Source organism: Microcaecilia unicolor, chromosome 5 (assembly GCF_901765095.1).
Source record: "Microcaecilia unicolor chromosome 5, aMicUni1.1, whole genome shotgun sequence".
In the NCBI taxonomy this organism is placed as follows: Eukaryota; Metazoa; Chordata; class Amphibia; order Gymnophiona; family Siphonopidae; genus Microcaecilia; species Microcaecilia unicolor.
The window spans coordinates 362,739,343-362,765,884 of NC_044035.1; the positions used below are offsets into that span (position 1 = coordinate 362,739,343).

The following is a 26,542-nucleotide window of genomic DNA, read 5'->3' on the forward strand; positions in this document are numbered from 1 at the left end:
AACCACCGGCTCTGGCACAGACCGTACAAGTCTGCCCAGCACTATCCCCGCCTCCCAACCACCAGAGGTGCTTCTTTAAAGGTAGATGGGATAGGATAGGTGGGGGAAACTGCTGAGACCACGGGGCTGGGGAGGGGTTGAGAGAGGGGGATCTGCCGGAGGAGGGTGAAGGGGGGATGAGAGAGGGAGAGATGCTGGATTACAAGGTTGGAGAGGGGTTAGACCAGCTGCTGGATGGGGGGTAATTGCTGAATCACAGGGGCTGGGGAGTCTGAGAGGGGGGAGTGGCTGCATCTCAGAGAGAAGGGGGACTACAGCCCGTGTTGGTCTGTCACCTGTTGTATAGTCAATGCTAGGTCTATTCTGGGCACAGAACGTGAATTTGTGGGTCATGCGGAGCCACTGGCAGTTATCCGGGTGTGGACCGATATTCTGACCGGATATAGTTAACATATCCTCACTCTATCCGGCCATTTACCCAGTTAGACTGAAAATCACCACTAACCGGGTAAATCTTTGCTCTAGTGTCTAGTCTGACTCTGCCCCTGGACCTCCCTGGCACTAACCAGACAGTCGTGACAGTTGCAGCTGAAACTGAGCGGCGCTGGCCGGTTAAATGTCATTAACAGCAGTTGCATACCCTGGACAGGAGCCTCTGCTGTCTGGTTAAATCGTTGCGAATGTCTACCTCTTGAATTTTACCACCTTTCTCTGGTTCTCTCTTCACGATGCTCTCTCTGCTCATCTATTGGATTTTGTAGTGTAAAGTGGACGGAGCTGGGCAACAGGAAGCTCTCCTTCCCTGACGCACAGGCAGCTGCTGTGGTCTTTCCGGCACAGGAAACCTTCCAGGACAAGTTCAAAGAGCAGGACATGGTTCAGATACAGGTGTGTAGCATTTGAGCAGCACGAGATCTCTAAGCTGCTCTTTTGTACTTTCTGATCTGTTAAAAAAGCTTTATATCCTTCCTAAATAGGGGATAACATTTCCTGAGTAGCAACTGCAGCTCCCTCTGACCATCACTGGGTCCAGTTTAAAGCACTTCTGGCCCTCCTCACAGTGTGTGGTCTCTCCAGTGACACGTGCTGTGAGGAACTTGCAGAGACTGTCCCTATGTGCTGATCCCCCACACCCTTAGTCTGAACGTACTGAGTCACACCAGGGAGAGCGTTGGCAGTGGCCACCTGATGCATCCGTGGAGGAGTAGCCTAGTGGTTAGTGCAGTGGACTTTGATCCTGGGGAGCTGAGTTTGATTCCCACTGCAGCTCCTTGTGACTCTGGGCAAGTCACTTAACCCTCCATTGCCCCTGGTACAAAATAAGGACCTGAATATATGTAAAACGCTTTGAATGTAGTTGCAAAAACCTCAGAAAGGCAGTATATCAAGTCCCATTTCCCATTTCCCTTCCCCCTTTCCCTTATGACATCACAATATCAGAAGTGAGCCAAGTATCAGGCAATCAAGCCATTGTGACATCACTGATGAGGTTGGCTCTTATTGGTGGAATGAGTGGAGGAGTAGCCTAGTGGTTAGTGCAGTGGACTTTGATCCTGGGGAACTGAGTTCAGTTCCCACTGCAGCTCCTTGTGACTCTGGGTCAGTGGTGTTCCTGGGGGTGGGGGTGGGGGGGTGGGTGCGGTCCGCCCCGGGTGCACGCTGCTGGGGGGGGTGCCGCGCGCCTGTCCGCTACGTTCGTTCTGTGCTCCCTCTGCCCCGGAACAGGTTACTTCCTGTTCCGGGGCAGAGGGAGCATGGAAACGAACGAAGCGGAGAGGCACGCGGCACCCCCCCCCCAGCGGCGTGCACCCGGGGGGGGGGGTTCCTTTGCCAGGGGTGTCCTTTCTCCGGGGGGGGGGTAGGGTCACGCTGCACCCGGGGGGCGGGGCGCATCGGCGATCCGCCCCAGGTGTCAGCCCCCCTAGGAACGCCACTGCTCTGGGCAAGTCACTTAACCCTCCATTGCCCCTGGTACAAAATAAGTACCTGTGTGTGTATATATATGTATATATATATTCAAAGCGGTTTCCATATATGAAAACCGCTTTGAATGTAGTTGCAAAAACCTCAGAAAGGTGGTATATCAACTCCCATTTCCCTTTCTCTTGCTCTCTGTAGATGCTGAGCTTTGGACAGAACCCGTTTCCTTCTCACAGCTCACTGAATGTTACTGGCTCTGTGCTGCAATTGAGCCTCGTTTCTGATCACCAAGAGTTGAACCTTTACAATTTAACCAGCGATTTCCAGGTACTGTAACCTCTTTCACACCTGTGTTATAACATGTCAGCCACAGGATGCCACAGTCACAGCTCTACTACTGTGTCTGTTCAAGGAGTCTCATTCAGTGGTGCACGGAGCAGTCATGGGGTCGCAGTCTCTATGCATGCTTCTCTACTGAAAGTTCTGCCAGTTCCCTGCCCCCTCTGAAATACTTCCTGACAGCGCACATCTGGGGAGGGGGATGCTTCTGGAGGGGGGAAGTGATGCGTCTGGAAGAGGGGGATGCATCTAGAGGAGGGAGTTGTGTCTGGAGGGGGGAGGTGATGCATCTGGAGAAAGGAGGTGATATGTTTTGGGTGGCAACCAAGCTAGGTATGCCACTGGTCTCACTTATTAACCCTCAGAAGGACCCATTCCCATTCATGTCAGCTTTGGTTCTCTGTTTTGCTTATGTGTCTCAGGACAGCAGTCAGTGGTATACGTGTAGTGACATTGTCACGAAATGCCTAGCCACCCGCCTAGGGTTGCCCTGCGGCCACTTAGAGGGTCAACCTGTACCTGCTGCTTGTGCTGTACACTAGCACCCTCCTCCCACCGACTGTCATGACAGCCTCTGGGCCATAGGCAGTCGGTGGCCCAACTGTTTGGAGAGGCTAAAGGAAGCGGGGTTAAGGGTGGGCCAGGGGTGGAGCTTAAATCCATAATTGTCTGATAACACACAGAAAAATAAAAATAAAAGTCACAATACCTTTTATTACATTTAGATATTAGATATGTATCATATGTCAAAGAATAAAGTGGTTGCTCAAAGCATATACTAACCACAATCACTCAACTGCAAAACACTATGCACAACTTTGTGCAAAAACACACTCAGAACCTTACTGTACCATAAACATTACACTGGGCAGACCCTAATACTCCATATACCACCCAAACGGACAACATCACAGACCGTCAACAATATGAAACGAGGGATCATATCACAATTCTCATGTCATGTACAGCCACAAAACATCCTTTTAGGGTGGAAATTCACAATGAGCTCCTTTTATTAACGACCAGATAGAGAAAACAGTTTTCAAATTTCAATTTTGGCACAGCATAAGTCATCACAAACAAAATATAGGAACCAAAAGCATTAGGGGCTTATAGCCCATTTAGTTAATTTTAAACAAAAGAGATCTGCATGAAACAAAATATTTATTTTTTTATTTTGACTTACACCTTCAGAGTCAGCACCTACCTCTCCTGAAATCCAACGTGCGCTGCGTGCCACAATTTCCTCTTCTTGAATTATTATGGTCTGGGTCTGGGAAGGAACACCTCAGACAACCACTGTAACCAGCGTTGAGCCTTCTCTTCCCTACTTTGACGGCCCCTCCCGCGCAGAACAGGAAGTTGCATCGCTTTTGCGTAGGGAATGCTGACTGGCTAAGAGCCTGCACATCATGAATATCCTACCCGATTCATCAGCGTCAGTCAACCCTCTGAGGCTCCGCCGATCCATCTCGCCCCTTCCCCTGTGCGAGGTCTGACTGTCCCCATCTGGGATCCCCGGCCCGCGTCATCTAGGCGAGAAGAAGAGGAGGAGGAGGGACGCAGCGCGTCGGAACTGGACATGGCGCTCAGGTGATGGTGAGTTGGCTGGCAGCACTCAGAGCACTGCAGAGAGGACACATGGAGAACGGAAAAGATAAAGAAAGACGGCGTGTCAGGCTGGCGTCGCATCGGAGAATGAGACTGCTGCAGGCGGCTCTCCCCAGGCCTCTTATACCGGGCGCCTATGCTCTGGGCGAGTCTCCTGCTCTCAAATTATCCCCAGTGATTTCTAGGTTAATGGAGCCACACTCTGAGTGGTCCCACAGTTCCCAGAAAGCACTCATAGACCCAACACAGAAACCACCAGAATTCTTTATCTGTCCAGACAAACATGGTGCACAAACAATTGTGTTTATTCTCAGAACTGGAACAGTGGACAAAAATGTGCAATTGGCAAACTATAACAGGTAACTGAAATATGGATCAATTATAACACTCGCTAAACATCTATATACTGTCTAAACAGTACTTGGGAAGGTCAGGACATATAATTCACCAAGCTTCAGCAAAGAGATCTGTCTCTCTTCCTGGCTAAGAAGACTGAACTCAAAACCAGTACAGTCCAAATGAAATGAGCTCCTGGGCTAACCAGAGCCCAGTCAACAAGATTTCAATTATAAACTGGTTACATCATTTCCGGAACTTCCTATTATCTGTGTGCCAACTAAAAGAAAGAGAAGTCGGTCCTCTGTAACAGCTTTAAGCATAAGCATGCACCATCTGCTGGCAAAATAGAAGAAATACACTTCAGACATATTTAAGACAGGAAAATATCCAATACATTTTACAGGCTTAAAACACACTGTTTCTTCACAGAGATCTTTAGTGCTTGTATGTTTTGGGACAATCATCTTTACATAGTAAACAATGGCAGATAAAGACCTGTTTGGTATATCTGGTCTGCCCAATATGGTTGTTAGTCATACTTGATGTTTTGTGCAGGTTCTACCCCTCTATGCTATGTTTAAAATGTGAATATCATTTAAGTTTTGATGTAATTCCCTCCTCTTTCTATATAGATCCTCTGTGTTTATTCCATGTGTTTTTGAATTCCGTCACTGTTTTTTTTTTCTCCACCACCTTCACCGAGAGGGCATCCCAGGCATCCACCACCTTCTCTGTGAAAAAGTAATTCTTGATGCTACTCCTAAGTCTACCACCCTCACCCTCAATTAATTTCTTCTAGTTCTACCTCTTCCTCATCTTTGAAAAAGATGTGTTTTTATATTAATACCCGTGAAATATTTAAAAACCTATATTATATCTGTCCTGCTCCTTTTTTTCTCCAGGTATCCACATTTCGGTCTTCAAATCATTTTGTCTTTTTTCATGTCTTTTGCCACAAACCTCATACCATTTTTGTCACTTTCCTCTGAACTACTTCAAGTCTTTGTAACATAGTAACATAGTAGATGACGGCAGAAAAAGACCTGCACGGTCCATCCAGTCAGCCCAACAAGATAACTCATATGTGCTACTTTTTGTGTATATCCTACTTTGATTTGTACCTGTCCTCTTCAGGGCACAGACCGTATAAGTCTGCCCAGCACTATCCCCGCCTCCCAACCACCAGTCCCGCCTCCCACCACCGGCTCTAGCACAGACCGTATAAGTCTGCCCAGCACTATCCCCGCCTCCCAACCACCAGTCCCGCCTCCCACCACCGGCTCTGGCACAGACCGTATAAGTCTGCCCAGCACTATCCCTGCCTCCCACCACCAGCTCTGGCACAGACCATATAAGTCTGCCCAGCACTATCCCTGCCTCCCACCACCGGCTCTGGCACAGACCATATAAGTCTGCCCAGCACTATCCCCGCCTCCCAACCACCAGTCCCGCCTCCCACCACCGGCTCTGGCACAGACCGTATAAGTCTGCCCAGCACTATCCCTAGTGAGATATGGCCTACAAAATTGAACTCAGTACTCCAAGTGGGGCCTCACCAATGACAGGGGCCTCAACACTTCCTTTCTTCTGCTGGTTATGCCTCTCTCTGTGCATCCTAGTATTGTTGTTTTGCCACCTTGAGATTCTCAGACATCCTCAGACATTGTTCTGCCCCCATTTGCATGGAGATATTCGCAAAGTCACAAGCGTACGATGGTATCTTAGTAACGTAATGGTTAAGGAAATTGTCAACAAAAACAGAGAGAGGTTTGAGCAGAGAACCAATTGCAGATATAATCAGTGTCCTAGGTGGGGCTTCAAGATTCTTGTGGATTTTGGGTAAGGTATATATCATTGGTGTTACAGGATGCTTAACTGTCAAAAAGTCTAATTATTGGTAAGAAAACCAGCAGTTCTAGCAATATTGAGTACTGTGTAATGGACCTGTATATGTGTGTACGTGTGCAGATCTCACAACATGTCCACATGCATTACTATTCAGCCAGTGAGACCAGCAGCCCAACAGCCAAAAGGAAAACTGTTTTTCCTGAATGTCAATGGTCTATTGTAAAATAAGTATGAACAATTTATTTAGTTGCTGCACAAGCTGAAACTGGAAGTCATTCAGGCCCAGGGCAAGAGTCTTTGAACTGGATATTATGAGGGACCCTCAGGAAGTGACAGCAGCACTGAATACGTTAGAAATACAGATACGAAAAACAAATGCAGAACAGTAGGAATCTGTAACAGGTCACTTGTTCTACTTTCCCAATGGTAGGTGTACTGCTGCTCTAGGGCTGCAGTTTGAGTGCTGTTATGCTGTGGCTCTGATCTTTTTGCAGGGTTTTGTATAGTTTTGCAAAATGTCTGTCCTTGTTTGAAATCAAGGCCATAGGAGCTGACTCTGTGGGTGCTGTGGGTGCTTGAGCACCCCCAATATTGAGAAAATTCCTTGTATGTGTCCAAGGAGGGGGTTATTTCCATTGGGCTTATTACCCCCAATAATTTTGAAAAGTTGGCTCCTATGCTCAAGGCCAGTGGTCTCCACAACACAATCCATCTGCTTTAAAGAAAATATATGTCAGTAGGAAGGGCATGTGCTATTCCAGACTTTTTATATGTATAGCATGAGGGACACTTCCATTGTTAGGAAAGGTGGAGTTTCAGATACAAAACTGGTTCACAGTTTATATTGAGATTCAGTTCATCCTCTAGAGCAGTGATGGGCAACCTTTTGAGCTTGGTGTGTCAAAATTCGCCAAAAAACCGAGCATAACTCGGGTGGTGTGTCACTTCGAGAAAAATCACTGCTACTAGGACCGCCCCCGGCCCCCCCTACCCAAGATCGCTGCCCACCCGAGGTCGCTGGGCCCCCCCTCCATCCGCTACCGGGCCCAGAACTAACCTTAAAGCCTCCTTTCAAGTCGCAGCAAGCAGCAGCAGGGCAGACCTCTCCTCCTTCCTTCTGTGCTCCGCCCTCGCGGACGTTACGTCAGGCGAGGGCGGGACACGGAAGGAAGGAGTGGCCTGCCCTGCTGCTGCTTGCTGCGACGTGAAAGGAGGCTTTAAGGTTAGTTTCCGGGAGTGAGGAGGGAGGGCGGACCACACTGCGGCGGCGCCGCATGTCATCGAAAATGGCTACGCGTGTCAGTGCTGACACGCGTGTCATAGGTTCGCCATCAGGGCTCTAGAGAATACATCCCACATGGAAGAATTTGTTGATGTTATCAATTATTCAATTATAATGGCAATTTTACTGAAATTGGAGGGGGGGGAGGGTTTCTTTATGCGTAGCAGGCGGTGGTGTCTTATATTGTTAGTTTAAAAGTCAGGGGAAGGAGTATATGATGTGGGTGGGCATGATGTGCTTAAATGTTACTGTGACTTCTCCCTCCCCCACCCCACCCCACCCCATCCCATGCATATCTTGTCCTACTGTTATAATCCCAAATATTTCTCTCTAGAGAAGCCTCTGCCTCAGGGTGCTTTTCAACTATTTTACCACTTATTTTAAAAGAAACAGAACACTTTAAAATTTGGGAGAGTAAGTTGCACTGTGAAGGAGAAACCAGTGTAACCAGTTGTTACTGGAGAATAGATTAATACAGCAATATGGCAAATAAGCAAAAGCCGATATTTAATAGGGGAGAATGATGGAAATGACTGTCCTGCCTCTCACTGCTACTTCCTACCTTTTCTAGGTCTTTCTTCCCAGACAGGCCAGTGCCACGAAGGACACCACATCCCTACAAAGCACTTCCTGGTCCCGTGAGAATTCCTTGCTTCTGACCATCAATGTCACCTCGCCGGACAGTACCCTGGTCATAATTGCAAAACCCAGTGACGACATCCAGCTCCATCTTTTCCTGGGGCCCAGATCTAACCCTAGTGTAAGAGAAAATAGAGAAGTTAATCACGTGCCTGCCACCAATGGAAGTAACCAAGGTACACAGGCCACAATTATGTGGACATTCCCCCTTACTCTACAGATACTGTTGGGGTACATCGTGGGTCTTTGTTGTACTCTACTAATAGTCAGCCAGTAGCCAAACTGCTATGTGGTTTAATTTAGGTCAGAAAATAAATTGCCTGTCAGTGGAGTCTACATATATTTGCTGCCTCTAAATATTTGCTTTCTATAAAGAGAATAGGTATGTTTTGATGTAAAATTTTAATATTTTACAAACTATGTAACGGCACAAAGAAAGCATGTTCAGCGTTTAAAAATGAAGCTGCTCTTTGTGTTTGAATATTGAGTCAGCATTAACTTTGAAGATATGACCAGCAAATCCTGTGTTTTAAGAGCCTTTTTACCGAGAGTCTAATGCGCCTTGAAATGACGCACCGTGGGATGTGCTCCTGTGTCCTGCGGTAACTGTTTAATGTGTGTGTCATAACCGTGCATTAAATGTTATTTTTGTGGGGGTTGTATCTGGGCAAGAGAGTGGGCATTCTGTGGCAAACAATGCATCTCATTAATGTGGACCGATTGGCAAACACAGGTGTAACTTATGGGTCCTTCATGCCTAAAATATGGGTGGCAACATTAGCAAATGTCCATTAATACTAAAACAATTCTCTAGCTGTGGTAAAAATGGCCGTGGAATGTGGGAAAAGCCGCGTAAGGACACGTTAAGGCCGATTTTTAACTCAGTTTGGTCAAAGGACCCTCTAGATCAGCAGGAAATTTCTTCCCAGTGTGTCTTCTTTTTCATTTCTATTCTTTCCTCTCCGTGCAGATGAATACGTCTGGATTATTTATCCTGAAACTCGCACTGATCCAGTTGGATGTCAGCACTTCCTGGTGAAATCTGGTAACGTGTCTGGATCTCAGAAGATGACATTTAACATTTCCACTTATAGCACCCATTGTGCTTACTGGAACCAGAGCAGCCGAGCATGGAGGACTGATGGGTGCAGGGTGAGAGCCTTTCACACACTGACACTCCTGAGGATGGAGACTGATGCGTGCATGATGAGACCCTCCTTTCACACACAGATACTACCTAAGGATGGGGGGCTGATGAGTGCATGATGAGACCCTCCTTTCACAAACAGATACTGCCTAAGGATGGGGGGCTGATGAGTGTATGATGAGACCCTCCTTTCACACACAGATACTGCCTAAGGATGGGGTAGAGAATGGTCATGGCCCATTGACACTTCTGGTGGTAACTGGTTGACGCATCCATAATACGGGGGGGGGGGGGGCCTTAGCGCCACCTAAATAGGAGGTGGTAAATGATCCCGCATCAATTTTGTCAGGCTTAACGCCAACATGAGCGAAGCCTATTTGTAGAAGAAAGATCTGTGGGTGTTAAACCCGTCACAAATGATCTCTCCGTAGACAGAGTGAAGCCATTTGCTCAATATTGGGGGAGGTGGGGCACTCAAGAACTCACAGCACCCTCTGAGCTGGACCTATGCCAGTACATGCAGGGCGAAGCACGCTGGCACATACCCAGTCCCTGTGAGGGCAGGGGGACCCTCCTATTGTTGCCACAACCCGCCCCTGAGCATGGAGGAGGTGGGAGCAGGGTGAAGATTCGCACATAGAAAGAACTTTTCAGTGTTGAGAATGAACTAGTGGTTAGATGGAAAATACTTTTTACAAAGTACGACCCGTGATTTTATTGCTTTGGGTTCTAGGTGGGGCCACAGACACACTCACTGCAAGTTCAGTGTCTCTGCAATCACTTGTCTTTCTTTGGAAGCTCCTTCTTTGTGTTGCCTGCGCAGGTGAACGTTATAAAAACAGCAGAATACTTCTCCCGCGTCACTGAAAACCCTGTGATTGTCATTCTCGTGTGCTGTTTCTTTGCAATTTATATTCTGATGGTGATCTGGGCAAGAAAGATGGACAAGAAAGACGCCTCCAAGGTAACCTTCTCTGCTCATATATGTTGGGTGTAGAGCAGAACAGTTTATTCTAGGAACACTATCACGGGTTGGCTGTAGTGTCCTAGTCTGAGAGTAGCTCAGTCCCCAGTGGTTGCTGTCCCCTTCCTCCCCTGAGTTTAAAATTAGCAAGGGATACTGGGCTCTGTGACAGCTTTAGGAACTCTGGACATTGTGGGGCCTGAAATATTTTATTAATGTCTTTTATAGACGGCCAGGCAGAGTTCAGGAGTAGCCTGATGGTTAGAGCCAGGGGATCCTGGTTGAAGTTCCATTTCAGCTGTTAGTGATTCTTTTTTTTTTTTTTTTAATTGTGAGTCCTTGAGGGACAGAAAAATACGTACAGTACCTGAATGTACGCCAGTTCATTGCCCTTTCACTTGCAGGTGGTATATAGGAAACCTGCAAGCTTGAAGGATATCGAAGCATTGTGCATTCAGGTACTGTACATATTTTTCTGTCCCTGGAGGGCTCACAATTTGAAAAAGAAATCAGCTGAAGTGGGATTTGAACCTGGGTCCCTGGTTCTTGGCTTTCAACTTTAATCTTTTGGCTAATCTCCAATTCCACAGGGAGGTCTATGTGCCTCCTCTTTTATAACTTGGGTCTTCGTAGGCTGCCAGAAAGATGTCCGTGTCCCTTCTTTTCCCCGTTCAAAGTGGACATTTCAGTTTGTGAAATGATGTTGATGCTGGATGTCTCGAACACATGGGCGTCCATTTCTCATGTGTTTTAGAACAGGCTGTTGTACTAAAATACTAACACCACCAATGGCAAACTGATATGGATGTCCTTATTCTGAGTTGAATGTCTTTGTTAAAATGCATTCAATACCTCGGTTAGAGAGCTGAATCCCGTGTTATCCTAATAAAATCAGACATAACTCCATAGGACCCTGATCATTTCTGGGGAAATAGATTGTGTTTCACCTATGTATCCCTTGGAGAATTAAAGTGGGGGTTTTTTTTCTCACTTTTATACCATTTTATCAGCTCAGTGTGATCATCCTGCCAGACAATGACCCCTGTGCCCTTTACCGTTACCTGGTCACTGTGTTTACTGGGCGTTGCAAAGGAGCATCTGTAAATTCCAAAGTAAGTAGCTGTTATAGTCTGTCAGTAATTTTACCAGTGCTTGAGGTTTGGAGCAGGAACTTTGTACCCCGAGGGAGTAACGAGAAAGGACACAGCCTCTGAGGCTAACTGAGCATTGGTTTGCTAGAAGATGTGGGAGAGGAGAGAGATGAACTGACGAATCCTATGTTTTAATTTCCTTAAAAGCCAAAGGAGTGAGTGGCTGATATTCAACCCATGGCAGTGAGTGGTGTAGGTGTTAAAGCCGTTGACAGCCCGAAGCTCAGTTAGACTTGGATGTTCAATATTGAGCGATGTCCAGGCTCCAGCATTGATTATCCGGGTCTTCCGAGGATCCGAAAGTTATGCTCTTACTGTTCAGTAAATCCAGACTGCCCCAATTTGACTGCCCCTATCGGACTGACCGTTCACTTGTCTTCTAGATTGTAAGCTCTTTGAGCAGGGACTGTCCCTCTGTATAAATTGTACAGTGCTGCGTAACCCTAGTAGCGCTTTAGAAATGTTAAGTAGTAGTAGTAGTATGCGAGTGTCGGCCGATATGTAGAGCTGGTACCTGCAGCACTAACTGGGAAAAAGTACGGTTGCATTTAGTTTGGTCCGGTCTGTCGGTTGGGTGTGTGGCATCGCCTGAATATCGCTGGAGTTTGCGGATCTTACTCCACCCGGCACTAACTGGACAGATCCACAGTGGTCAGAGGAGATGTAAGTGATGTGAACATCCCCTTCCAGTCCAACGGTCAGCGTTTAAGCAGGCAGAAGCCTCTCTAACTCACTTAAATCCCTTAATTGTTACGTTTTTCAAGTTACCCTAAGAGAAATATTCCCATGTTTCCTTGTGTCTTTTTGCCCACCCCAAGCACATTCCTGATTTTATGGTCTGTTATCCCAATTAAGAGGACAAGAAGGGACATTTTTTCAGACAGTCAGTTTGAGAATTAACTAAAGAAAAGGCTAAGCTTGATTTAATATACAGTATGCAGTAAGTATATTCCCCCTGCAAATCATTGGCTAATCAACATAAAATACAGCAAATACATTTTGAAGGACTTTTTTATTATTTTTTAAAATTTATATTTAGATTCCAGTAAAATATAGAGACCAAAAACATTTTTTTAAAAACAAGTACTGAAAAAGGAAAAACACAGTGGGGTAATGTTCCGCCGGAAGTGGTCAGCGTTGTTTTAAATGTGCTGGATATTCAGTGTAAGCAGCTCTCTGGTCAGTGTCAGTGAAAATCCAGGCAGTCAGCGGTCTGCTTGGGGGGGGGGGGGCACTGCTACCCACTTGACTTAATATGCTCTCTCTGCTATCAGCCTTTCACTGGATAATGTCTTCGCAGCCTCCACTAAAATTCTTTCCAGTGGCTCTCTCTGGGTAGTGTCATGGAAGTCTCCTCAGATTTTAGCATTCTGACATTGAATAACATCACTAAAATAGTTTTCAGATAAGTATAACTCTATGTCAATTAAACATTGACACCCTCACATTTTGGTTAAAGAACGAAGTCGCTTACCTTTCTACCCCTGATATCTCACCTTGCATCCAAACCAAAGTTTCAGCGTGCTTGTCTGACATTGCTGTCTGGATGTCTCAACGCCACCTGAAATTAATCATGACCAAAACCGAGCTTCTCATTTTTCCCCCCAAACCCACCTCCCCACTCCCCCCGTTTTCTATTTCTGTTGATGGCTCTCTCATTCTCCCTGTCTCCTCAGCTCGAAACTTTGGGGTCATCTTTGACTCTTCTCTCTCCTTCTCTGCTCATATCCAGCAGATTGCCAAGACCTGTCGTTTCTTTCTTTACAACATCTGTAAAATCCGCCCCTTTCTTTCCGAGCACTCTACCAAAACCCTCATCCACACCCTTGTCACCTCTCGTTTAGACTACTGCAATCTGCTTCTTGCTGGCCTCCCACTTAGTCACCTCTCCCCCTCTCCAATCGGTTCAAATCTCTGCTGCCTGTCTTGTCTTCCGCCAGGGTCGCTTTACTCATACTACCCCTCTCCTCAAGTCACTTCACTGGCTCCCTATCCGTTTTCGCATCTTGTTCAAACTTCTTCTACTAACCTATAAATGTACTCACTCTGCTGCTCCCCAGTATCTCTCCACACTCGTCCTTCCCTACACCCCTTCCCGTGCACTCCGCTCCATGGATAAATCCTTCTTATCTGTTCCCTTCTCCACTACTGCCAACTCCAGACTTCGCGCCTTCTGTCTCGCTGCACCCTACGCCTGGAATAAACTTCCTGAGCCCCTACGTCTTGCCCCAACCTTGGCCACCTTTAAATCTAGACTGAAAGCCCACCTCTTTAACATTGCTTTTGACTCGTAACCACTTGTAACCACTCGCCTCCACCTACTCTCCTCTCCTCCTTCCTGTACACATTAATTGATTTGATTTGCTTACTTTATTTTTTGTCTATTAGATTGTAAGCTTTTTGAGCAGGGACTGTCTTTCTTCTATGTTTGTGCTGCGTACGCCTTGTAGTGCTATAAAATGCTAAATAGTAGTAGTAGTAGTAGTTAAGGGCCTCTTTTATAAAGCTGCGCTACCGATTCTCGGTACGGCAGATGAGAGGAAGTCCATTCAATTCCTATGGGCTTCCTGTCATTTTCCGTGTGGGAATTGCTAGCGTGGCTTTGTACAAGAAGCCCTGATCTGTAATCAATGTTGCAGGGATAGCGTTGGCCAGCTTTGAAGACCTTAAGTCTTCTTCCTCTTTTCCTTCCTACTGTTGAAGGTGTATAAATTTATAGAAAATAAAATGCATTTATCCCACACAGGATCAGTAAAATTAGTCTCTTTATTAGAGATGCATAATATATCTTATTGGAACAAGGAGGGAAGACATGGAGAGACAGCTCTCTCCTTCCAAGTCTCCCTGGAGAATGACAGTCTAGTGCTTACATTTATACCCTTAAGCACATATGAGGTAATTGATTCATCTATACAGAATTCCGTAGAATCAGCATAACATACTTTTTTAGAAAGCTGAACTTAATCTAAGCAAGTATGCTAGAAGTCTAAAGTGTAAAGGCATAGGTCAATGGAAAACCTACTACATAGCATTTCTCAATTACGTTTAATAATAGACTAACCTTTACAATCTGTTTTCTACAGAAAATGCTTCACCTTTCTAACCCTAACCCTATCTTTCACAAATACTGTTCAGATCTTCTTTTAACCTCTCTTATCTACATAGTAACGTAGTAACATAATAGATGACGGCAGAAAAAGACCTGCACGGTCCATCCAGTCTGCCCAACAAGATAAACTTATATGTGTATACCTTACCTTGATTTGTACCTGCCTTTTTCAGGGCACAGACCGTATAAGTCTGCCCAGCACTATCCCCGCCTTGAAGGCCTTTCTTTGTCAGTATAGATAAAGAGGTCAGCTGTTCATTTCTATATCTGGCCTTTTCCTAGGTCAGCTAAGGCAGCATTTTGTCAATAGCTCACTTAAGACAATTTCTTGCATTTCTGAGAAAAAGATAAGTTTAACTTTCTCAGTTCCATAATTCCCTACTCTCGTCCTAGTGGTCTGTATAAAGAGTGCTCTGGAAAAACCTATGAAATGATTTGTCATTTTCTTCTGGTAGCACTGGATTACTTAACTGGACTGGGCTATACAAGTTTAGCTGTGGCCTAGGAGAATAAAACAAAGAAGAATAATTCCAATTATGACCACTAGCATTTAAACTATCATCCTTCCTTCTAATCACTTTATCTTTCTTTTTTCAACGTAAAAAGACCTATGCATTTGAGATTCCATCCTGTCATGAACTTGCCACTCCCACAAGTAATTAGTAAATAGACCCTTCGCTGTTCAGGAAAGGACCCTGTCCTAAGTTCTCATAAGAAAAGCTTTGACCAGTGCAGGCTTGGTTTCTCCGGACATCTTCTACCATCTTCACGCTGTTCTCACATGTAGAGGTATTGAGAATTTGGGTAGCCATGCTGAAATCCATCATGCTTTCAAGTTCAGTATTCCATCCCCTAATCCAGAAACTTCCATGTATTCACTTTACCCATTTCTTCCAGTCAACCTGCAATTTCTTACTGTACATGCTGCCTATTAGAAAAGGCGTCACCTTCTACAGTTATGTGACTATTCACAATCGATGTTGCCCAGCAGATGAGTTTGGATGCTCTGTGCTTGCAGGGAGCTACTGTAGGTCCAGACCCCAAAAAACATAAGGACATCACCCATCACCAGTTGTGACCAGAGTTTCCTTTCTGCAACACTTAGGCCCAGATGCTCAAAAGTAAACGTGGGAGCTAGAGGCCATTCGTGCCAGTCTAGTGGTCCACATTTCCTGAATGTTTGGAGGCCAGAGTGCAGGATGGAATAGCATAATGACCATGCAGATGAGGTCATTCGCTATCAAGTGGAGGAGTGGCCTAGTGGTTAGGGTGGTGGAGGAGTGGCCTAGTGGTTAGGGTGGTGGACTTTGGTCCTGGGGAACTGAGGAACTGAGTTCGACTCCCGGCACAGGCAGCTCCTTGTGACTCTAGGCAAGTCACTTAACCCTCCATTGCCTGCCGCATTGAGCCTGCCATGAGTGGGGAAAAAGTGCGGGATACAAATGTAACAACAACAAAAAAAAATTCCTCCCCAATGCTTAGTGGGCAGCATGCGAAAGAAGGCTGCTCCGCCCACTGCAAACCCTATGCCAGCCCCGCTGTCAAGCTCTGGTGGTCTGGTGGACCCTAAAGCCTCAATCACTAAACCCTGGTGGTCCAGTGGGACCCCAGACCTCCCACCCCTCCCCAAACACGTAAGGGCCTGGTGGTCCAATGGACTTCAGACCCCCAACCCCCCCAAGACATAAGAGCCTGGTGGTCCGATGGACCCCCAAACTCCCCCGCCCTCCAAAAATAAATGAAACATGTTCCAGTGGGACCCCTGGCCATGCTCCCCATCCCGAAAACTAGTCCTAGTGGCCTAGCGGTGGCTGCCTCCCACTCTACCTTGACAAAGGAGGAGGGACGGAATCTTAGTCCCTCCTCCTGCTGGGTGCTCCATCAAAATGGCACACCTTGCCCCGCCTGGTGCATCCTGGGATGCACCGGGCAGGGTTTAGCTACATATAAGGGAGTTTCTCTTGCTGTTGTATTTATACTACATGGTAGTTAAGCTGTGAAACTCTCCAAAGACACTGGAAGTAGGGACGGCAGTGTTAGTGGGTGGGAGTGGAGCCCAGCCCAGAAGGAGGTTTTGCGTTAGTGGGTGGGAGTGGAGCCCAGCCCAGAAGGAGGTTTTGCAAAGAGTAACTGACAGTGGGTGTCATAATTGGGAGGAGGTTGGTAGGATTAGAGAGCACATGGTCTTTGGTTACCTTCACCTCCACCAGGACCTGTGAGGAGAGACGGTATCCTGGATAGGTCCAATAACCTAAGGCTGAATTAAGAGGTGGGTAGAAAGGGTTAACCCATCCCGGGAGCAGAACAGAAGAGCCTGTTCGGTGCCAGAGGGAGCAGTTCTGGGAAGTGCCCCTCTGGAGGAAAGACAGACAGGGAGGTCTGATCTTGAGTAGGTCTGGCAGCTGGATAAAACTGAGCAGGACAGCTTGCGGCAGAAAGCGTTGCAAACACAGCCTTGGCTTATTCTGCCAGAAAGGATGGGTATTGGACTGGTGGTGCTGTAAATATGTAAATACCCCAGGATTTATAAAGAGACTATTAATTAAGAGTTGGGACTTTTACATCAAGAGTCTTGGACTAGCACAAAAAACTCTTTCAGCAAGTTGAACTGTTTGGATATAAAAGAAGCTGTTTTGTTACAAGAAAAGTCTGAAGTTTGGATACCTGCCCAGTGGCGTAGCAGGGGGGGCTGCCACCCGGGCCGGGGCGGTTCGCCGTTGCACCCCTTCCCCCGGGTGCAGCACGATGACATCCCCCTCCCCCCGACCAGCTCCTGCACCCTACCTTTAAAAAGAATATCGGGAGGCGAGGCGCAGCACCTCGCGCCTGCCCTGCACGTAAATGAAATGTGGACCGTCGGGCCTTCTCTCGCTCTGTCTGTCTCGCCCTTGCAGAAATAGGAAGTTGCGTCAGCGGAGGGCGGGACAGATAGAGCGAGGGAAGACCCAACGGTCCACATTTCTTTTACGTGCAGGGCAGGCGCGAGGCACTGCGCCTCGCCTCCCGATATTCTTTTTAAAGGTAGGGTGCGGGAGCTGGTCAGGGGGGGGGGTGTCGATTTGCCGAGGGGGGGAGCTGGCAGGGAGCACCCCCCCCTGAGCTGACACCCGGGGCGGACCGCCCCTCCCGCCCCCCCTTGCTACGCCACTGTACCTGCCTGTTGCAGCGTTCCAGTAAAGTTTTTGTATTTGTTTCATAAATTATGGAGTGAAGTTATTTTGCTCCCAGACTGATAGAGAAATAAAGTAAAAGTGTAGCTTTAAAACCCTACAGCCTACCGGAATAAGTCTGGCCCCAGCCTGCATCCAGCTCAGTATGAAATAAGACTTTTTTTAACGACTCAGGTGGATGCTGACCCGAAGAGCTACATGGTGCCTGGAACTGCGTGGTGACACCAGGGTTGCATGTGTTTTAATGTGGGGAAAAAGATTTATCGTGAAACGCGTTGTGTGGGTAATTTGCCTATCATCACACACTAATCATGCTGGGGGGGTTGTTATATTTTTGGGAGGGGGGTGTGCCACAGGCATGCAATGAAGCTGCTGAGTAGTACATTGAAAACAAATTGGAGAAAATATTTCCTCACTCAGCGTGTAATTGAACCGTGGAATTCGTTGTCAGAGAATGTTATAAAAGCAGTTAGATTAGCAGGGTTTAAAAAAAGATCTGTCTAAAATCCATAATTGCTATTAAGGTAGACGTGGGGGAAGCTACTGGTTGTCCTGGGATTGGTAGCATGGAATGTTGCTACTTTTGGGGTTTCTGCCAGGTACTTGTCACCTGAATTGGCCACTGTTGGAAGCAGGATACTGGGCTAGATGGACCATTGGTCTGACCCAGTATGGCTATTCTTATGTCCTTATGTCCTCAGGTACTGTGGTGCATTTTACATGATAGTTTCAGATTACTAGTTACAGGTTAGAAATTTTGGGGCAGATATTCAAAGAGATTTTTTTTTGTTACATTTGTACCCCGCGCTTTCCCACTCATGGCAGGCTCAATGCAGCTTACATGGGGCAATGGAGGGTTAAGTGACTTGCCCAGAGTCACAAGGAGCTGCCTGTGCCTGAAGTGGGAATCCAACTCAGTTCCTCAGGAGCAAAGTCCACCACCCTAACCACTAGGCCACTCCTCCACTGTTGCTACTATTTGAGATTCTACATGGAATGTTGCTATTCCACTAGCAACATTCCATGTAGAAGTCGGCCCTTGCAGATCACCAATGTGGCCGCACAGGCTTCTGCTTCTGTGAGTCTGACGTCCTGCACGTACGTGCAGGACGTCAGACTCACAGAAACAGAAGCCTGCGCAGCCTTCTACATGGAATGTTGCTAGTGGAATAGCAACATTCCATGTAGAATCTCCAGTAGTAGCAACATTCCATGTAGAATCTCCAATAGTAGCAACATTCCATGTAGAATCTCCAATAGTATCTATTTTATTTTTGTTACATTTGTACCCTGCGCTTTCCCACTCATGGCAGGCTCAATGCGGCTTACATGGGGCAATGGAGGGTTAAGTGACTTGCCCAGAGTCACAAGGAGCTGCCTGTGCCTGAAGTGGGAATCGACCTCAGTTCCTCAGGACCAAAGTCCACCACCCTAACCACTAGGCCACTCCTCCACTGTTGCTACTATTTGAGATTCTACATGGAATGTTGCTATTCCACTAGCAACATTCCATGTAGAAGTCGGCCCTTGCAGATCAGCATTCAGCAATGTGGCCACGCAGGCTTCTGCTTCTGTGAGTCTGACGTCCTGCACAGGACGTCAGACTCACAGAAACAGAAGCCTGCGCAGCCTGGAATGTTGCTAGTGGAATAGCAACATTCCATGTAGAATCTCCAATAGTATCTATTTTATTTTTGTTACATTTGTACCCTGCGCTTTCCCACTCATGGCAGGCTCAATGCGGCTTACATGGGGCAATGGAGGGTTAAGTGACTTGCCCAGAGTCACAAGGAGCTGCCTGTGCCTGAAGTGGGAATTGAACTCAGTTCCTCAGGACCAAAGTCCACCACCCTAACCACTAGGCCACTCCTCCACTGTTGCTACTATTTGAGATTCTATATGGAATGTTGCTATTCCACTAGCAACATTCCATGTAGAAGTCGGCCCTTGCAGATCACCAATGTGGCCGTGCAGGCTTCTGCTTCTGTGAGTCTGACATCAGGACGTCAGACTCACGGAAACAGAAGCCTGCGCAGCCTTCTACATGGAATGTTGCTAGTGGAATAGCAACATTCCATGTAGAATCTCCAGTAGTAGCAACATTCCATGTAGAATCTCCAATAGTATCTATTTTATTTTGGTTACATTTGTACCCTGCGCTTTCCCACTCATGGCAGGCTCAATGCGGCTTACATGGGGCAATGGAGGGTTAAGTGACTTGCCCAGAGTCACAAGGAGCTGCCTGTGCCTGAAGTGGGAATTGAACTCAGTTCCTCAGTTCCCCAGGACCAAAGTCCACCACCCTAACCACTAGGCCACTCCTCCACTTACATCACTTGGCTGGGGCTAAGCAGCAAATTTCTGCGGCACTTACCTGAACAGTGCCACTGAGTACTGGCTCTTAATGGTCAACCCTTAACTGGTGAGGTTAGGAACGGCCTAGGGTGGAGTGGCCACCTTGCTGGTTAGCAGTGATATACTGACTAGAAACCCAGATAAAGTTGGGCAAGAAAAAAGGCTGTTCTAAGTTTGTGGGGAAGGTAACCTGGGCATCGGCTGATATTCAAACCGGTGCCTAGTTACCTTCTAGATAAAGGTTCTGGCTGCCTCTCATCCTGATCCTCCAGACCTGATCTCCTTTCCCTCTCACCCACCCTCCAAAGATCAAGCCAGGTAGGCCCAACCCTTCTCTGCTGGTCTCCTGGGCCTATCTTGACAGATCCCAGGTGGTCCAGTGGTAAATGGGCAGGAGGAGCAAAGCCCATTTGCTCCTGCCCACGTAGGAGGTTGCTTCAAAATGGCTACCACAACCATGTGAAGTGGCCTCTGACATTCGTAGGAGTGAGTGGGCATTGCCCCTGCCCTTTTACCACTAGACCATCAGGGATTTTGTTAAGGCCCAGGAAGAGGGTGGGGAGCTCGAGCCTACCTTGCTGTATCTTCAGAGGCTGAGTGATGTTAGAGGGGGAATCTTGAGTGGGGGGTTGGGATCTGGGCAATAATTATTTATGTAGGTCCTGGCTGATATTCACTTGAATATTATTTATTGCATTTGTACCCCACATTATCCCACCTTTTTGCAGGCTCAATGTGGCTTACAGAGTAAGGTTATGATAAAGCCAGTACATGATTTAAATACAGTTGGTCATAAGCTGAGGTAAAAGAGGATTTAGATGGGTGGATGTTGGGTAGGTTGTGTGAGAAGTGTTTTAGGTGTGTTTTGGTGGATTGGGGGATGATTTGTATCATTGAGGGTGACTTTTGTAAGCTTTGTTAAAGAGGTGTGTTTTCAGAATATTGGTTGGGATCTGCATAAGCTCCAGCAGCCAGGGTAATGTGAATTAGCCTCGGATATTCAGTGCTGGTGCCCAGACATGGCTGGATTTAATTCCGCATCTGGTGCTCAGCTTAAAAAAAAAAAAAGCAATGACTGCCACGGGGTGACTACCATCCGGTACTGGTGATTTGTTACTCTTTAGTTTGTCAATTTGATCTATTACATCTTCTAGTTTTACAGGGATTTGTTGTAGTTGCTCCCAGTCATCATCATTAAAGGAGGTTTCTGGGTGGGCAAGACACCAATGTCCTTCTCAGTAAAGATGAAGGCAAAGAATTCGGTTTTTTTTCTACTATTACCTTATCTTCCCTGAGCAGCAGACCAAGTTTACCATCTAGAATTAAATCATAAATTACAAATGGTTTATTTCTCCTAGTGAACCTTAGAAGAAAGTCGTGGAAGAATATTTTGCCCCAGGACCCTATTATAAAAAGAGTTTAACATTATGTAACAGTCACATCTTTAACTTTCTCTGTATCCCCCCCCCCCCCCCCACCACCAAAAATTAGCATAATAGAGTGAGTATCACAGGAATTTTGTTTGGGGCACAGGGAAGAGTTTTGAAAGTTCTTTACAGCATCTTGAAGGAAGAAAGAACCATGTGATGTGATAAAGCCCCTCTCCTTGTAACCTTAGGAGTATTTAACAAAGAATTATAATAATCTCCATATAAGAAGCTAAATAACATAACTCTCTCCTACCAGTGTCAAAGGGGTGTACAAAGAGAATGATGTAAATGTGAAGGTGCAGAATTCTGGCACGGAGGACAGGAAGTTTGGCTAGTAGACCCAAGCAGAAAGGATGATAAACTGTTAGTATAGGGATCTAACTCCCAGCTGTCTTTCAGGTTTTCGTAACCCTTTCTGGGTCCATGGGGCAAAGTGAAACCCGTCACTTGACAGAACCAAAGAAGAAAATCTTCCAAGATGGTAGTGTGGATATCTTTCTGCTGACCACCCCCTTCCCTCTGGGGGATCTTGAGAGCATCACATTGTGGCATGAAGCTTCCGGAAGTGCTAAATCATGGTGAGTTCCCTCTTTGCTACAGGAAGGGTTAGGAATAGGCAGGGCAAAAGGCCAGCAGTGGATGAGAACAGTTGGAGACCTTGGTCAACACTTGCTACAAATACTCTGGCTCCTTGATAAACACTGAATGGAAATGTTTGGAAATCCCCTGGGTCCTGAACTAAGATGGTTATGTGCAGAATGGTGAGGGATGGAATAAAGATGGTGAGCAAAGAGAAAGCAAAATAGTAAGTATGTTAGATTGAAGGAAGACCTTGCATTCGTCATGTTTGGCCTCGTTCAAAAGCAATAAAAACTGTTTATCACAGAAGGTTTTTTTTTTCTCTCAGTGGAATAATTTCTTTATGATCCTCAAGTGGCTAACCGGCTATATTGCGAATACTCAAGCGCTGGCTGGCTGAGTTTGCTGGCCAAATTGGACCACCTAAATAGCAGTCCCATCTTTGGCCGCTATAAACGTAACCATCCAGCCCCGGTTAAGTTTGAGCTCGCCAAAAGGAAACAGCCTGGCATTAAATATCCGGGTTCAGCATCAGTTCTGGCAGAATATCGGGCCCAGTGCAGTTTTCATTGTGGGCTACTGTTAAGACGTGTTATTTCACCACAGCTCCCATTGTGTCCAATGACACCCACTAATCACTGGGGTTAACAGTAAAATAACATGACTTAACGGCAGCCACATCGATAACTTCTCCGCTTAGGATCCTGATTGAGCCCCTTTAATAACTGCGTAGGGCTGGGCCCCTAAATTTGCAATCCTAATTTTAGTTGGCACCTAAATGTTCACTCTAAGATGGTTTATCGCATAAATAAACCTAAGTCTAAAAACAGAAGGAAAACTACTACTTATCATTTCTATAGCGCTACAAGGCATACACAGCGCTGCCCACCATACACAAAAAGACAGTCCCTGCTCAAAGAGCTTACAATCTAGATAAGACAGGTAAACAGACAGAACAATTAAGGGTAAGGGAATAAAGAGGTGAGGATAAAAGGACAGGGCAGGTGAGTAGTGGTTAGGAGTCAAAAGCAGTGGTAAAGAGGTAGGCTTTAAGGAAAGGAACTTAGCACTGATTTTTGGCAGTAGCACATAGGGAAGTTAAGGAGTCCAGCATTTGTAATGTGTAAAGAGGGACTTGTGGCCCTACACATTTATGTGTGTATACCACTGGCATCACAGTTTTGGAGGGGAGGGTGTTGTGGGTATGATTTGGAAGGGTCTGAAAAACATTTGGCAGTAATTCAAAGACACTTATCTAGTTTCCAGGAGTTGCTACCTGAATAAGTGCCTGTGAGAGGAATATTGAGCAGCTCTATCTTGCTAGTGCCACTGAATATTTCCTCCAATTGCCTCACCTCTATCCTGATAGTGCCACTGAATATTTCCTCTGATTGCCTCACCTCTATCCTGATAGTGCCACTGAATATTTCCTCTGATTGCCTCACCTCTATCCTGCTAGTGCCACTGAATATTTCCTCTGATTGCCTCACCTCTATCCTGCTAGTGCCACTGAATATTTCCTCACCTCTATCCTGCTAGTGCCACTGAATATTTCCTCTGATTGCCTCACCTCTATCCTGTAAGTGCCACTGAATATTTCCTCTGATTGCCTCACTTCTATCCTGATAGTGCCACTGAATATTTCCTCACCTCTATCCTGATAGTGCCACTGAATATTTCCTCCGACTGCCTCACCTCTATCCTGATAGTGCCACTGACTATTTCCTCCGATTGCCTCACCTCTATCCTGATAGTGCCACTGAATATTTCCTCACCTCTATACTGATAGTGCCACTGAATATTTCCTCCGATTGCCTCACCTCTATCCTGTAAGTGCCACTGAATATTTCCTCTGATTGCCTCACCTCTATCCTGATAGTGCCACTGAATATTTCCTCACCTCTATCCTGATAGTGCCACTGAATATTTCCTCACCTCTATCCTGATAGTGCCACTGAATATTTCCTCCGACTGCCTCACCTCTATCCTGATAGTGCCACTGACTATTTCCTCCGATTGCCTCACCTCTATCCTGATAGTGCCACTGAATATTTCCTCACCTCTATCCTGATAGTGCCACTGAATATTTCCTCCGACTGCCTCACCTCTATCCTGATAGTGCCACTGACTATTTCCTCCGATTGCCTCACCTCTATCCTGATAGTGCCACTGAATATTTCCTCACCTCTATCCTGATAGTGCCACTGAATATTTCCTCTGATTGCCTCACCTCTATCCTGATAGTGCCACTGAATATTTCCTCACCTCTATCCTGATAGTGCCACTGAATATTTCCTCTGATTGCCTCACCTCTATCCTGTAAGTGCCACTGAATATTTCCTCTGATTGCCTCACTTCTATCCTGATAGTGCCACTGAATATTTCCTCACCTCTATCCTGATAGTGCCACTGAATATTTCCTCTGACTGCCTCACCTCTATCCTGATAGTGCCACTGACTATTTCCTCCGATTGCCTCACCTCTATCCTGATAGTGCCACTGAATATTTCCTCACCTCTATCCTGATAGTGCCACTGAATATTTCCTCCGACTGCCTCACCTCTATCCTGATAGTGCCACTGAATATTTCCTCTGACTGCCTCACCTCTATCCTGATAGTGCCACTGAATATTTCCTCACCTCTATCCTGATAGTGCCACTGAATATTTCCTCTGATTGCCTCACCTCTATCCTGTAAGTGCCACTGAATATTTCCTCTGATTGCCTCACTTCTATCCTGATAGTGCCACTGAATATTTCCTCACCTCTATCCTGATAGTGCCACTGAATATTTCCTCCGACTGCCTCACCTCTATCCTGATAGTGCCACTGACTATTTCCTCCGATTGCCTCACCTCTATCCTGATAGTGCCACTGAATATTTCCTCACCTCTATCCTGATAGTGCCACTGAATATTTCCTCCGACTGCCTCACCTCTATCCTGATAGTGCCACTGACTATTTCCTCCGATTGCCTCACCTCTATCCTGATAGTGCCACTGAATATTTCCTCACCTCTATCCTGATAGTGCCACTGAATATTTCCTCTGATTGCCTCACCTCTATCCTGATAGTGCCACTGAATATTTCCTCACCTCTATCCTGATAGTGCCACTGAATATTTCCTCCGACTGCCTCACCTCTATCCTGATAGTGCCACTGACTATTTCCTCCGATTGCCTCACCTCTATCCTGATAGTGCCACTGAATATTTCCTCACCTCTATACTGATAGTGCCACTGAATATTTCCTCCGATTGCCTCACCTCTATCCTGTAAGTGCCACTGAATATTTCCTCTGATTGCCTCACCTCTATCCTGCTAGTGCCACTGAATATTTCCTCACCTCTATCCTGATAGTGCCACTGAATATTTCCTCTGACTGCCTCACCTCTATCCTGATAGTGCCACTGACTATTTCCTCTGATTGCCTCACCTCTATCCTGATAGTGCCACTGAATATTTCCTCACCTCTATCCTGATAGTGCCACTGAATATTTCCTCCGATTGCCTCACCTCTAACTGAATATTTCCCCAAATTCTTTTTAACGTTTTATAAGCGATATTGCTGAAGGGCTGTTTGGTAAGGTTTACCTCTTTGCAGATGATACTAATCAATAGAAATCAAACAAAATAAAACATGGAAAAGAAAATAAGATGATACCTTTTTTATTGGACATAACTTAATACATTTCTTGATCAGCTTTTGAAGGTTGCCCTTCTTCGTCAGATCGGAAATAAGCAAATGTGGTAGATGACAGTGTATATAAGTGAAACATCAAAGCATTTCATTGACAGTCTAACAGGGTGGGGATGGGTAGGAGGTATGCATGGGAACATCAAAGCATTTCAGAGATAGTCTAACAGGATGGGGGTGGATAGATGAGAGAGGAGGGTGATAAACACAGCACTACAACTTTATGGTTTATAATGGGCTAGAAAACCCAGATCCTTGTTAAGTCCTGTCTGTTGGGTGTCAAAATATTCAATCATTCTCACTTCAAAGGTCTTATGTTCCTGTATTGTTTTAAAGTTACCTTTCAGGATTCTTATTATGAAGTCAATGAAATGCTTGGATGTTTCACTTATATATACTGCCATCTACCACGTTTGCTTATTTCTGATCTGACGAAGAAGGGCAACCTTCGAAAGCTAATCAAGAAACGTATTAAGTTATGTCCAATAAAAAAGGTATCATCTTATTTTCTTTTCCATGTTTTATTTTGTTTGATTTCTATTGATTACCTGAGCAACTACATAATGCTGACACCTACACAAGATCACAGTGTATTCTTCTACCATGTATGTATGCACTTGATTGTAAAACCATGTGCATATTTGTAGTCCGGAAATGGCAATCATTACGGCAAATGTAAGCCACATTGAGCCTGCAAATAGGTGGGAAAATGTGGGATACAAATGCTACAAATAAATAAATAAATAAATAAATAAATAAAAGTGGACTAACACGGCTACCACACCTCTCTACTCGGATGATACTAAAATCTGCAATACGGTAGAGACGCCTGATGGTGTGGATAACATGAGGAAAGACTTAGCGAAGCTAGAAGAATGGTCTAGAATATGGCAGCTTAGATTTAATGCTAAAAAATGCAGGGTCATGCATTTCGGCTGCAAAAACCTGAGAGAATGGTACAGT

The 26,542-nt window shown here is 45.9% G+C and overlaps 1 protein-coding gene across 1 annotated transcript in view; it reads left to right on the forward strand.

The window, feature by feature from the left end:
* The window catches only part of LOC115471006 (polycystic kidney disease protein 1-like 2), a 99,104-nt gene that overhangs the window by 38,161 nt on the left and 34,401 nt on the right, over nt 1-26,542 (forward strand). The window contains exons 8-14 of the mRNA XM_030204674.1: nt 762-888; nt 2,119-2,247; nt 7,911-8,154; nt 8,949-9,130; nt 9,859-10,089; nt 11,100-11,201; nt 21,704-21,882. Coding sequence (XP_030060534.1) covers nt 762-888; nt 2,119-2,247; nt 7,911-8,154; nt 8,949-9,130; nt 9,859-10,089; nt 11,100-11,201; nt 21,704-21,882 — 1,194 coding nt within the window. The remainder of the gene's footprint in view (nt 1-761; nt 889-2,118; nt 2,248-7,910; nt 8,155-8,948; nt 9,131-9,858; nt 10,090-11,099; nt 11,202-21,703; nt 21,883-26,542) is intronic.